This window comes from Engystomops pustulosus, chromosome 6 (genome assembly GCF_040894005.1).
Source record: "Engystomops pustulosus chromosome 6, aEngPut4.maternal, whole genome shotgun sequence".
Classification (NCBI taxonomy): domain Eukaryota; kingdom Metazoa; phylum Chordata; class Amphibia; order Anura; family Leptodactylidae; genus Engystomops; species Engystomops pustulosus.
Window position 1 is genome coordinate 189,535,267 of NC_092416.1, and position 12,420 is coordinate 189,547,686.

The following is a 12,420-nucleotide window of genomic DNA, read 5'->3' on the forward strand; positions in this document are numbered from 1 at the left end:
CTCATCCTCATAGACTGTAAGCTCTTGTGTCACCCCTCATCCTCATAGACTGTAAGCTCTTGTGTCACCACCTCATCCTCATAGACTGTAAGCTCTTGTGTCCCCCCTCATCCTCATAGACTGTAAGCTCTTGTGTCCCCCCCTCATCCTCATAGACTGTAAGCTCGTGTGTCCCCCTCATTCTCATAGACTATAAGCTCTTGTGTCACCCTCTCATCCTCATAGACTGTAAGCTCTTGTGTCACCCCCTCATCCTCATAGACTGTAAGCTCTTGTGTCACCCCCTCATCCTCATAGACTGTAAGCTCTTGTGTCACCCCTCATCCTCATAGACTGTAAGGTCTTGTGTCTCCCCCTCATCCTCATAGACTGTAAGCTCTTGTGTCACCCTCATCCTCATAGACTGTAAGCTCTTGTGTCACCCCCTCATCCTCATAGACTGTAAGCTCTTGTGTCCTCCCTCATCCTCATAGACTGTAAGCTCTTGTGTCACTCCCTCATCCTTATAGACTGTAAGCTCTTGTGTCCCCCCTCATCCTCATAGACTGTAAGCTCTTGTGTCCCCCTCATCCTCATAGACTGTAAGCTCTTGTGTCCTCCCTCATCCTCATAGACTGTAAGCTCTTGTGTCACTCCCTCATCCTTATAGACTGTAAGCTCTTGTGTCCCCCCTCATCCTCATAGACTGTAAGCTCTTGTGTCCCCCTCATCCTCATAGACTGTAAGCTCTTGTGTTACTCCCTCATCCTCATAGACTGTAAGCTCTTGTGTCCCCCTCATCCTCATAGACTGTAAGCTCTTGTGTCCTCCCCTCATCCTCATAGACTGTAAGCTCTTGTGTCCCCCCTCATCCTCATAGACTGTAAGCTATTGTGTCCTCCCTCATCCTCATAGACTGTAAGCTCTTGTGTCACCCCCTCATCCTCATAGACTGTAAGCTCTTGTGTCACTCCCTCATTCTTATAGTCTGTAAGCTCTTGTGTCCCCCCTCATCCTCATAGACTGTAAGCTCTTGTGTCACCCCTCATCCTCATAGACTGTAAGCTCTTGTGCCCCCCTCATCCTCATAGACCGTAAGCTCTTGTGTCACCCCTCATCCTAATAGACTGTAAGCTCCTGTGTCACCTCCTCATCCTCATAGACTGTAAGCTCTTGTGTCCCCCTCATCCTCATAGACTGTAAGCTCTTGTGTTACTCCCTCATCCTCATAGACTGTAAGCTCTTGTGTCCCCCTCATCCTCATAGACTGTAAGCTCTTGTGTCCTCCCTCATCCTCATAGACTGTAAGCTCTTGTGTCCTCCCCTCATCCTCATAGACTGTAAGCTCTTGTGTGTCCCCTCATCCTCATAGACTGTAAGCTCTTGTGTCACTCCCTCATCCTTATAGACTGTAAGCTCTTGTGTCACCCCCTCATCCTCATAGACTGTAAGCTCTTGTGTCCCCCCTCATCCTCATAGACTGTAAGCTCTTGTGTCCTCCCCTCATCCTCATAGACTGTAAGCTCTTGTGTCCCCCTCATCCTCATAGACTGTAAGCTCTTGTGTCCCCCTCATCCTCATAGACTGTAAGCTCTTGTGTCCCCCTCATCCTCATAGACTGTAAGCTCTTGTGTCACCCCCTCATCCTCATAGACTGTAAGCTCTTGTGTCACCCTCTCATCCTCATAGACTGTAAGCTCGTGTGTCCCCCCTCATCCTCATAGACTGTAAGCTCATGTGTCCCCCCTCATCCTTATTATTATAAAACACAGTGACAGATCTGAGGCAGTATAAGGCTGTCTGTTTGTAGTATCCTTGGTTCTAGTCCTGTATCTATGTAGTAATCTTGGTACTGGTCCTGTATCTGTGTAGTTATCTTGGTTCTGGAAACGTGTGTATATACAGCATTATACAGTAAAGTGGAAACATGTCTATATAGTAACATATCTGTGAGGCAATCTTGGTTCTGTGCTGTTCCTTAGTAGTAATCTAGGTGCTGGTGCTGTATCTGTGTAGTAAGCTTGGTCCCCATGTGTCTAGTTATATTTATAATTTCTGGGAAAGAAGTTTTCTTATATTTCTAAACCTAAATCATATTAAACTGTAGATTGTTGATGAGGCCACAGTATCTTTACAGCCCAGCGCTGCCTGTGATTGTCTCAATATAACCCGGGAAACCAATATGTACAAGGAAGGGAGGCCATTGAAATTCATAGTGGTGGTCCTGGAAATCAGTATCTATATCAGTCCTGTTCTAGAGTTATCAATGTCTATCCTTTCTTAGGAGTCATCAATCAATATTTCTCTTGTCCCTATCTCTTGCATCTATTCTCTTTCCTAGAGGCATCACTGTCTCCGACCTGTTCTAGAGGCATCAAAGCTTCCAAACTGTTCTAGAGGCATCACTGTCTCCGACCTGTTCTAGTGGAATCACTGTCTCCGACCTGTTCTAGAGGCATCAATGTCTCCGACCTGTTCTAGAGGCATCAATGTCTCCGACCTGTTCTAGAGGCATCAATGTCTCCGACCTGTTCTGGAGGCATCAATGTCTCCGACCTGTTCTAGAGGCATCAATGTCTCCAACCTGTTCTAGAGGCATCACTGTCTCCGACCTGTTCTAGAGGCATCAATGTCTCCAACCTGTTCTAGAGGCATCACTGTCTCCAACCTGTTCTAGTGGCATCAATGTCTCCAACCTGTTCTAGTGGCATCAATGTCTCCGACCTGTTCTAGAGGCATCAATGTCTCCGACCTGTTCTAGAGGCATCAATGTCTCCGACCTGTTCTAGAGGCATCACTGTCTCCGACCTGTTCTAGAGGCATCAATGTCTCCGACCTGTTCTAGAGGCATCAATGTCTCCGACCTGTTCTAGAGGCATCAATGTCTCCGACCTGTTCTAGAGGCATCAATGTCTCCGACCTGTTCTAGAGGCATCAATGTCTCCGACCTGTTCTAGAGGCATCAATGTCTCCGACCTGTTCTAGAGGCATCACTGTCTCCGACCTGTTCTAGAGGCATCACTGTCTCCGACCTGTTCTAGAGGCATCAATGTCTCTGTCCTGTTCTAGAGGCATCATAGAGTCTCTTCTGTACTGATAGACACTGGTGTGTATCTCCGTGCCCCTGTACTGTATCTGATATAGATCTTCTCCAGTTTTGTGGTTTTGCTGTTTGAGGGTTTGATGACATGTCCTGGAGTTTCCCACCCCCGTGGACGTGTCTCTTCTCCCTGCAGTAAGATATATCGGCAGATCCACAGTTGTCTCTTCACTTACCTAGGACTGCAACGTTTTTGTTAACTTTTTGCATTATTTCCTGGACTTCCAGTGTGGATCGGACGTAGCCAAATACTAAATCCTTTCTGTCAAACTGATCCAATCGCCCGAGCTCTTCGGCGGCCACAAGTTCATTTTGGCTTGAATGATGGTACATGAAGGACAAGCTGAAGAGCAACAACACCAACACCAGGTGGTAGAGCCACTCCTGAGGAAAGAAGACACAACTATCACACAGAGGTCTCAGAGGACAACCCTGGGATCCCACCACCACCGGAGGTCACCGGGTCCATACATATTTCTTGATTGGACCATCAGTGAGTCAATACTGTGGTTGACTTGACAACTTGCCAGAACAGTTTGCGATTTCCTCCTCCATATCAGTAGAAGGTTCTTCCACAGAAGAGCAGAAGTCTGCTGCCACAGGCCGGGGTCCATCATCTTCACCGAGGGCATCTACAAAATAATGGAGAAAGCATAACTCCCATCTATCACTACCAAAACAGCCCCGCCCCCTGCCTGTTTATCCTGTGTGAGAGGTAGTCACAGCCCCGCCCCCTGCCTGTATATCCTGTGTGAGAGGTAGTCACAGCCCCGCCCCCTATCTGTATATCCTGTGTGAGAGGTAGTCACAGCCCCACCCCCTGCCTGTATATCCTGTGTGAGAGGTAGTCACAGCCCCGCCCCCTGCCTGTATATCCTGTGTGGGAGGTAGTCACAGCCCCGCCCCCTGCCTGTATATCCTGTGTGAGAGGTGGTCACAGCCCCGCCCCCTGCCTGTATATCCTGTGTGAGAGGTAGTCACAGCCCCGCCCCCTGCCTGTATATCCTGTGTGAGAGGTAGTCACAGCCCCGCCCCCTGCCTGTATATCCTGTGTGAGAGGTCACAGCCCCGCCCCCTGCCTGTATATCCTGTGTGAGAGGTAGTCACAGCCCCGCCCCCAGCCTGTATATCCTGTGTAAGAGGTAGTCACAGCCCCGCCCCCTGCCTGTATATCCTGTGTGAGAGGTAGTCACAGCCCCGCCCCCTGCCTGTATATCATGTGTGTGAGAGGTAGTCACAGCCCCGCCCCTTCCTGCCTGTATACCCTGTGTGTGAGGTAGTCATGGCCCCGCCCCTTGCCTGTATATCCTGTGTGAGAGGTAGTCACAGCCCCGCCCCCTGCCTGTATATCCTGTGTGAGAGGTAGTCACAGCACCGCCCCCTGCCTGTATATCCTGTGTGAGAGGTAGTCACAGCACCGCCCCCTGCCTGTATATCCTGTGTGAGAGGTAGTCACGGCCCCGCCCCCTGCCTGTATATCCTGTGTGAGAGGTAGTCACAGCCCCGCCCACTTCTGATTTCAAAACATGAAATCCCAAGATATTTCACAATCACCAGCTAAAGCCTAAAAGATGGAGAACATTATACAGGGAATAATATACTGTAATACTATTCCCCCCCCCCCCTGTAGCCACACCCAGTGCAGCCCCTCCCTAATCTGCAAACCCCCAAAATGTCCAAGCATTGATCTGTTATGGATAGAGATCTCTTACTATGTGGCTGCAGGTAATCAGGCTGTGATGTCAGCGGTCACGTGACCAGATCCTCTGAGAAATAGCCTCTCCCTGGTGATACAGAGAGGAGGAAGATGTTACAGAGCCCGGTCCTTGTAGGGTGAGAGCTTCTACTATCTTATAATTTGTGCTCTGACAATTCCCAGAAAGAGCAACATTAAAGAAAAATATGAGGGTAAACCTAGTAACTATGTATATATGTATCAGGATTCTTTACTGTAAGAGCAGTGAGACCACAAACCTCTCTGCCCGGAGCTATTCATACACAGGACTGTCACTGTAACACTGGGATATCTCCTACCTATAGAGAGTATAGGGCTTATACATACACATAGAAGGGATTCTTTACTGTAAGAGCAGTGGCACCACAAACCTCTCTGCCCGGAGCTTTTCATACACAGGACTGTCACTGTAACACTGGGACATCTCCTACCTATAGAGAGTATAGGGCTTATACATACACATAGAAGGGATTCTTTACTGTAAGAGCAGTGGCACCACACACCTCTCTGCCCGGAGCTATTCATACACAGGACTGTCACTGTAACACTGGGACATCTCCTACCTATAGAGAGTATAGGGCTTATACATACACATAGAAGGGATTCTTTACTGTAAGAGCAGTGAGACCACACACCTCTCTGCCCGGAGCTATTCATACACAGGACTGTCACTGTAACACTGGGACATCTCCTACCTATAGAGAGTATAGGGCTCATACATTCACATAGAAGGGATTCTTTACTGTAAGAGCAGTGTCACCACACACCTCTCTGCCCGGAGCTATTCATACACAGGACTGTCACTGTAACACTGGGGCATCTCCTACCTATAGAGAGTATAGGGCTTATACATACACATAGAAGGGATTCTTTACTGTAAGAGCAGTGGCACCACAAACCTCTCTGCCCGGAGCTATTCATACACAGGACTGTCACTGTAACACTGGGGCATCTCCTACCTATAGAGAGTATAGGGCTCATACATACACATAGAAGGGATTCTTTACTGTAAGAGCAGTGGCACCACAAACCTCTCTGCCCGGAGCTATTCATACACAGGACTGTCACTGTAACACTGGGGCATCTCCTACCTATAGAGAGTATAGGGCTTATACATACACATAGAAGGGATTCTTTACTGTAAGAGCAGTGGCACCGCACACCTCTCTGCCCGGAGCTATTCATACACAGGACTGTCACTGTAACACTGGGGAATCTCCTACCTATAGAGAGTATAGGGCTTATACATACACATAGAAGGGATTCTTTACTGTAAGAGCAGTGGCACCACAAACCTCTCTGCCCGGAGCTATTCATACACAGGACTGTCACTGTAACACTGGGACATCTCCTACCTATAGAGAGTATAGGGCTTATACATACACATAGAAGGGATTCTTTACTGTAAGAGCAGTGAGACCGCACACCTCTCCGCCCGGAGCTATTCATACACAGGACTGTCACTGTAACACTGAGACATCTCCTACCTATAGAGAGTATAGGGCTTATACATACACATAGAAGGGATTCTTTACTGTAAGAGCAGTGGCACCACAAACCTCTCTGCCCGGAGCTATTCATACACAGGACTGTCACTGTAACACTGGGATATCTCCTACCTATAGAGAGTATAGGGCTTATACATACACATAGAAGGGATTCTTTACTGTAAGAGCAGTGGCACCACACACCTCTCTGCCCGGAGCTATTCATGCACAGGACTGTCACTGTAACACTGGGACATCTCCTACCTATAGAGAGTATAGGGCTTATACATACACATAGAAGGGATTCTTTACTGTAAGAGCAGTGGCACCACAAACCTCTCTGCCCGGAGCTATTCATACACAGGACTGTCACTGTAACACTGGGACATCTCCTACCTATAGAGAGTATAGGGCTCATACATACACATAGAAGGGATTCTTTACTGTAAGAGCAGTGGCACCACAAACCTCTCTGCCCGGAGCTATTCATACACAGGACTGTCACTGTAACACTGGGACATCTCCTACCTATAGAGAGTATAGGGCTTATACATACACATAGAAGGGATTCTTTACTGTAAGAGCAGTGGCACCACACACCTCTCTGCCCGGAGCTATTCATACACAGGACTGTCACTGTAACACTGGGACATCTCCTACCTATAGAGAGTATAGGGCTTATACATACACATAGAAGGGATTCTTTACTGTAAGAGCAGTGGCACCACAAACCTCTCTGCCCGGAGCTATTTATACACAGGACTGTCACTGTAACACTGGGACATCTCCTACCTATAGAGAGTATAGGGCTTATACGTACACATAGAAGGGATTCTTTACTGTAAGAGCAGTGGCACCACACACCTCTCTGCCCGGAGCTATTCATACACAGGACTGTCACTGTAACACTGGGGAATCTCCTACCTATAGAGAGTATAGGGCTTATACATACACATAGAAGGGATTCTTTACTGTAAGAGCAGTGGCACCACAAACCTCTCTGCCCGGAGCTATTCATACACAGGACTGTCACTGTAACACTGGGGCATCTCCTACCTATAGAGAGTATAGGGCTTATACATACACATAGAAGGGATTCTTTACTGTAAGAGCAGTGGCACCGCACACCTCTCTGCCCGGAGCTATTCATACACAGGACTGTCACTGTAACACTGGGACATCTCCTACCTATAGAGAGTATAGGGCTTATACATACACATAGAAGGGATTCTTTACTGTAAGAGCAGTGGCACCACACACCTCTCTGCCCGGAGCTATTCATACACAGGACTGTCACTGTAACACTGGGGAATCTCCTACCTATAGAGAGTATAGGGCTTATACATACACATAGAAGGGATTCTTTACTGTAAGAGCAGTGGCACCACAAACCTCTCTGCCCGGAGCTATTCATACACAGGACTGTCACTGTAACACTGGGGCATCTCCTACCTATAGAGAGTATAGGGCTTATACATACACATAGAAGGGATTCTTTACTGTAAGAGCAGTGGCACCACAAACCTCTCTGCCCGGAGCTATTCATACACAGGACTGTCACTGTAACACTGGGGAATCTCCTACCTATAGAGAGTATAGGGCTTATACATACACATAGAAGGGATTCTTTACTGTAAGAGCAGTGGCACCACAAACCTCTCTGCCCGGAGCTATTCATACACAGGACTGTCACTGTAACACTGGGACATCTCCTACCTATAGAGAGTATAGGGCTTATACATACACATAGAAGGGATTCTTTACTGTAAGAGCAGTGGCACCACAAACCTCTCTGCCCGGAGCTATTCATACACAGGACTGTCACTGTAACACTGGGACATCTCCTACCTATAGAGAGTATATGGCTTATACATACACATAGAAGGGATTCTTTACTGTAAGAGCAGTGGCACCACACACCTCTCTGCCCGGAGCTATTCATACACAGGACTGTCACTGTAACACTGGGGAATCTCCTACCTATAGAGAGTATAGGGCTTATACATACACATAGAAGGGATTCTTTACTGTAAGAGCAGTGGCACCACAAACCTCTCTGCCCGGAGCTATTCATACACAGGACTGTCACTGTAACACTGGGACATCTCCTACCTATAGAGAGTATAGGGCTTATACATACACATAGAAGGGATTCTTTACTGTAAGAGCAGTGGCACCACAAACCTCTCTGCCCGGAGCTATTCATACACAGGACTGTCACTGTTACACTGGGACATCTCCTACCTATAGAGAGTATAGGGCTTATACATACACATAGAAGGGATTCTTTACTGTAAGAGCAGTGAGACCGCACACCTCTCTGCCCGGAGCTATTCATACACAGGACTGTCACTGTAACACTAGGACATCTCCTACCTATAGAGAGTATAGGGCTTATACATACACATAGAAGGGATTCTTTACTGTAAGAGCAGTGGCACCGCACACCTCTCTGCCCGGAGCTATTTATACACAGGACTGTCACTGTAACACTGGGACATCTCCTACCTATAGAGAGTATAGGGCTTATACATACACATAGAAGGGATTCTTTACTGTAAGAGCAGTTGCACCACAAACCTCTCTGCCCGGAGCTATTCATACACAGGACTGTCACTGTAACACTGGGGCATCTCCTTTCTATAGAGAGTATAGGGCTTATACATACACATAGAAGGGATTCTTTACTGTAAGAGCAGTGGCACCGCACACCTCTCTGCCCGGAGCTATTCATACACAGGACTGTCACTGTAACACTGGGGAATCTCCTACCTATAGAGAGTATAGGGCTTATACATACACATAGAAGGGATTCTTTACTGTAAGAGCAGTGGCACCGCACACCTCTCTGCCCGGAGCTATTCATACACAGGACTGTCACTGTAACACTGGGGCATCTCCTACCTATAGAGAGTATAGGGCTTATACATACACATAGAAGGGATTCTTTACTGTAAGAGCAGTGGCACCACAAACCTCTCTGCCCGGAGCTATTCATACACAGGACTGTCACTGTAACACTGGGGAATCTCCTACCTATAGAGAGTATAGGGCTTATACATACACATAGAAGGGATTCTTTACTGTAAGAGCAGTGGCACCACACACCTCTCTGCCCGGAGCTATTCATACACAGGACTGTCACTGTAACACTGGGACATCTCCTACCTATAGAGAGTATAGGGCTTATACATACACATAGAAGGGATTCTTTACTGTAAGAGCAGTGGCACCACAAACCTCTCTGCCTGGAGCTATTCATACACAGGACTGTCACTGTAACACTGGGACATCTCCTACCTATAGAGAGTATAGGGCTTATACATACACATAGAAGGGATTCTTTACTGTAAGAGCAGTGGCACCACAAACCTCTCTGCCCGGAGCTATTCATACAGAGGACTGTCACTGTAACACTGGGGCATCTCCTACCTATAGAGAGTATAGGGCTCATACATACACATAGAAGGGATTCTTTACTGTAAGAGCAGTGGCACCGCACACCTCTCTGCCCGGAGCTATTCATACACAGGACTGTCACTGTAACACTGGGATATCTCCTACCTATAGAGAGTATAGGGATTATACATACACATAGAAGGGATTCTTTACTGTAAGAGCAGTGGCACCACACACCTCTCTGCCCGGAGCTATTCATACACAGGACTGTCACTGTAACACTGGGGAATCTCCTACCTATAGAGAGTATAGGGCTTATACATACACATAGAAGGGATTCTTTACTGTAAGAGCAGTGGCACCGCACACCTCTCTGCCCGGAGCTATTCATACACAGGACTGTCACTGTAACACTGGGATATCTCCTACCTATAGAGAGTATAGGGATTATACATACACATAGAAGGGATTCTTTACTGTAAGAGCAGTGGCACCACACACCTCTCTGCCCGGAGCTATTCATACACAGGACTGTCACTGTAACACTGGGGAATCTCCTACCTATAGAGAGTATAGGGCTTATACATACACATAGAAGGGATTCTTTACTGTAAGAGCAGTGGCACCACACACCTCTCTGCCCGGAGCTATTCATACACAGGACTGTCACTGTAACACTGGGACATCTCCTACCTATAGAGAGTATAGGGCTCATACATACACATAGAAGGGATTCTTTACTGTAAGAGCAGTGGCACCACAAACCTCTCTGCCCGGAGCTATTCATACACAGGACTGTCACTGTAACACTGGGACATCTCCTACCTATAGAGAGTATAGGGCTTATACATACACATAGAAGGGATTCTTTACTGTAAGAGCAGTGGCACCACAAACCTCTCTGCCCGGAGCTATTCATACACAGGACTGTCACTGTAACACTGGGACATCTCCTACCTATAGAGAGTATAGGGCTTATACATACACATAGAAGGGATTCTTTACTGTAAGAGCAGTGGCACCACACACCTCTCTGCCCGAAGCTATTCATACACAGGACTGTCACTGTAACACTGGGACATCTCCTACCTATAGAGAGTATAGGGCTTATACATACACATAGAAGGGATTCTTTACTGTAAGAGCAGTGGCACCACAAACCTCTCTGCCCGGAGCTATTCATACACAGGACTGTCACTGTAACACTGGGACATCTCCTACCTATAGAGAGTATAGGGCTTATACATACACATAGAAGGGATTCTTTACTGTAAGAGCAGTGGCACCACACACCTCTCTGCCCGGAGCTATTCATACACAGGACTGTCACTGTAACACTGGGGAATCTCCTACCTATAGAGAGTATAGGGCTTATACATACACATAGAAGGGATTCTTTACTGTAAGAGCAGTGAGACCGCACACCTCTCTGCCCGGAGCTATTCATACACAGGACTGTCACTGTAACACTGGGACATCTCCTACCTATAGAGAGTATAGGGCTTATACATACACATAGAAGGGATTCTTTACTGTAAGAGCAGTGGCACCACAAACCTCTCTGCCCGGAGCTATTCATACACAGGACTGTCACTGTAACACTGGGACATCTCCTACCTATAGAGAGTATAGGGCTTATACATACACATAGAAGGGATTCTTTACTGTAAGAGCAGTGGCACCACAAACCTCTCTGCCCGGAGCTATTCATACACAGGACTGTCACTGTAACACTGGGACATCTCCTACCTATAGAGAGTATAGGGCTTATACATACACATAGAAGGGATTCTTTACTGTAAGAGCAGTGGCACCGCACACCTCTCTGCCCGGAGCTATTCATACACAGGACTGTCACTGTAACACTGGGACATCTCCTACCTATAGAGAGTATAGGGCTTATACATACACATAGAAGGGATTCTTTACTGTAAGAGCAGTGGCACCACAAACCTCTCTGCCCGGAGCTTTTCATACACAGGACTGTCACTGTAACACTGGGACATCTCCTACCTATAGAGAGTATAGGGCTTATACATACACATAGAAGGGATTCTTTACTGTAAGAGCAGTGGCACCACAAACCTCTCTGCCCAGAGCTATTCATACACAGGACTGTCACTGTAACACTGGGGCATCTCCTGCCTATATAGAGTATAGGGCTTATACATACACATAGAAGGGATTCTTTACTGTAAGAGCAGTGGCACCACAAACCTCTCTGCCCGGAGCTATTCATACACAGGACTGTCACTGTAACACTGGGGAATCTCCTACCTATAGAGAGTATAGGGCTTATACATACACATAGAAGGGATTCTTTACTGTAAGAGCAGTGGCACCACACACCTCTCTGCCCGGAGCTATTCATACACAGGACTGTCACTGTAACACTGGGGAATCTCCTACCTATAGAGAGTATAGGGCTTATACATACACATAGAAGGGATTCTTTACTGTAAGAGCAGTGGCACCACAAACCTCTCTGCCCGGAGCTATTCATACACAGGACTGTCACTGTAACACTGGGACATCTCCTACCTATAGAGAGTATAGGACTCATACATACACATAGAAGGGAGTCTTTACTGTAAGAGCAGTGGCACCACACACCTCTCTGCCCGGAGCTATTCATACACAGGACTGTCACTGTAAAACTGGGGAATCTCCTACCTATAGAGAGTATAGGGCTTATACATACACATAGAAGGGAGTCTTTA

The 12,420-nt window shown here is 47.1% G+C and overlaps 2 protein-coding genes across 6 annotated transcripts in view; one reads left to right on the forward strand and one right to left on the reverse strand.

Annotated features, from left to right (window-relative positions):
* Nucleotides 1–12,420, forward strand: part of LOC140065199 (ABC-type organic anion transporter ABCA8-like) — a 261,107-nt gene that overhangs the window by 61,913 nt on the left and 186,774 nt on the right. The gene's annotated exons all lie outside the window — the stretch shown is intronic.
* LOC140065200 (ATP-binding cassette sub-family A member 9-like) overlaps nt 1–12,420 on the reverse strand; it is a 74,850-nt gene that overhangs the window by 42,249 nt on the left and 20,181 nt on the right. For 2 of the 4 annotated variants that reach the window (XM_072112797.1, XM_072112793.1), the window contains exons 2-4: nt 4,792–4,863; nt 3,607–3,711; nt 3,256–3,463 (exon numbers count right to left, since the gene is read on the reverse strand). In XM_072112797.1, the coding sequence (XP_071968898.1) occupies nt 3,256–3,463; nt 3,607–3,711 (313 nt within the window). In that variant the 5' untranslated portion in view covers nt 4,792–4,863. The remainder of the gene's footprint in view (nt 1–3,255; nt 3,464–3,606; nt 3,712–4,791; nt 4,864–12,420) is intronic. The other 2 variants (XM_072112795.1, XM_072112794.1) reach the window with 1 other exon arrangement.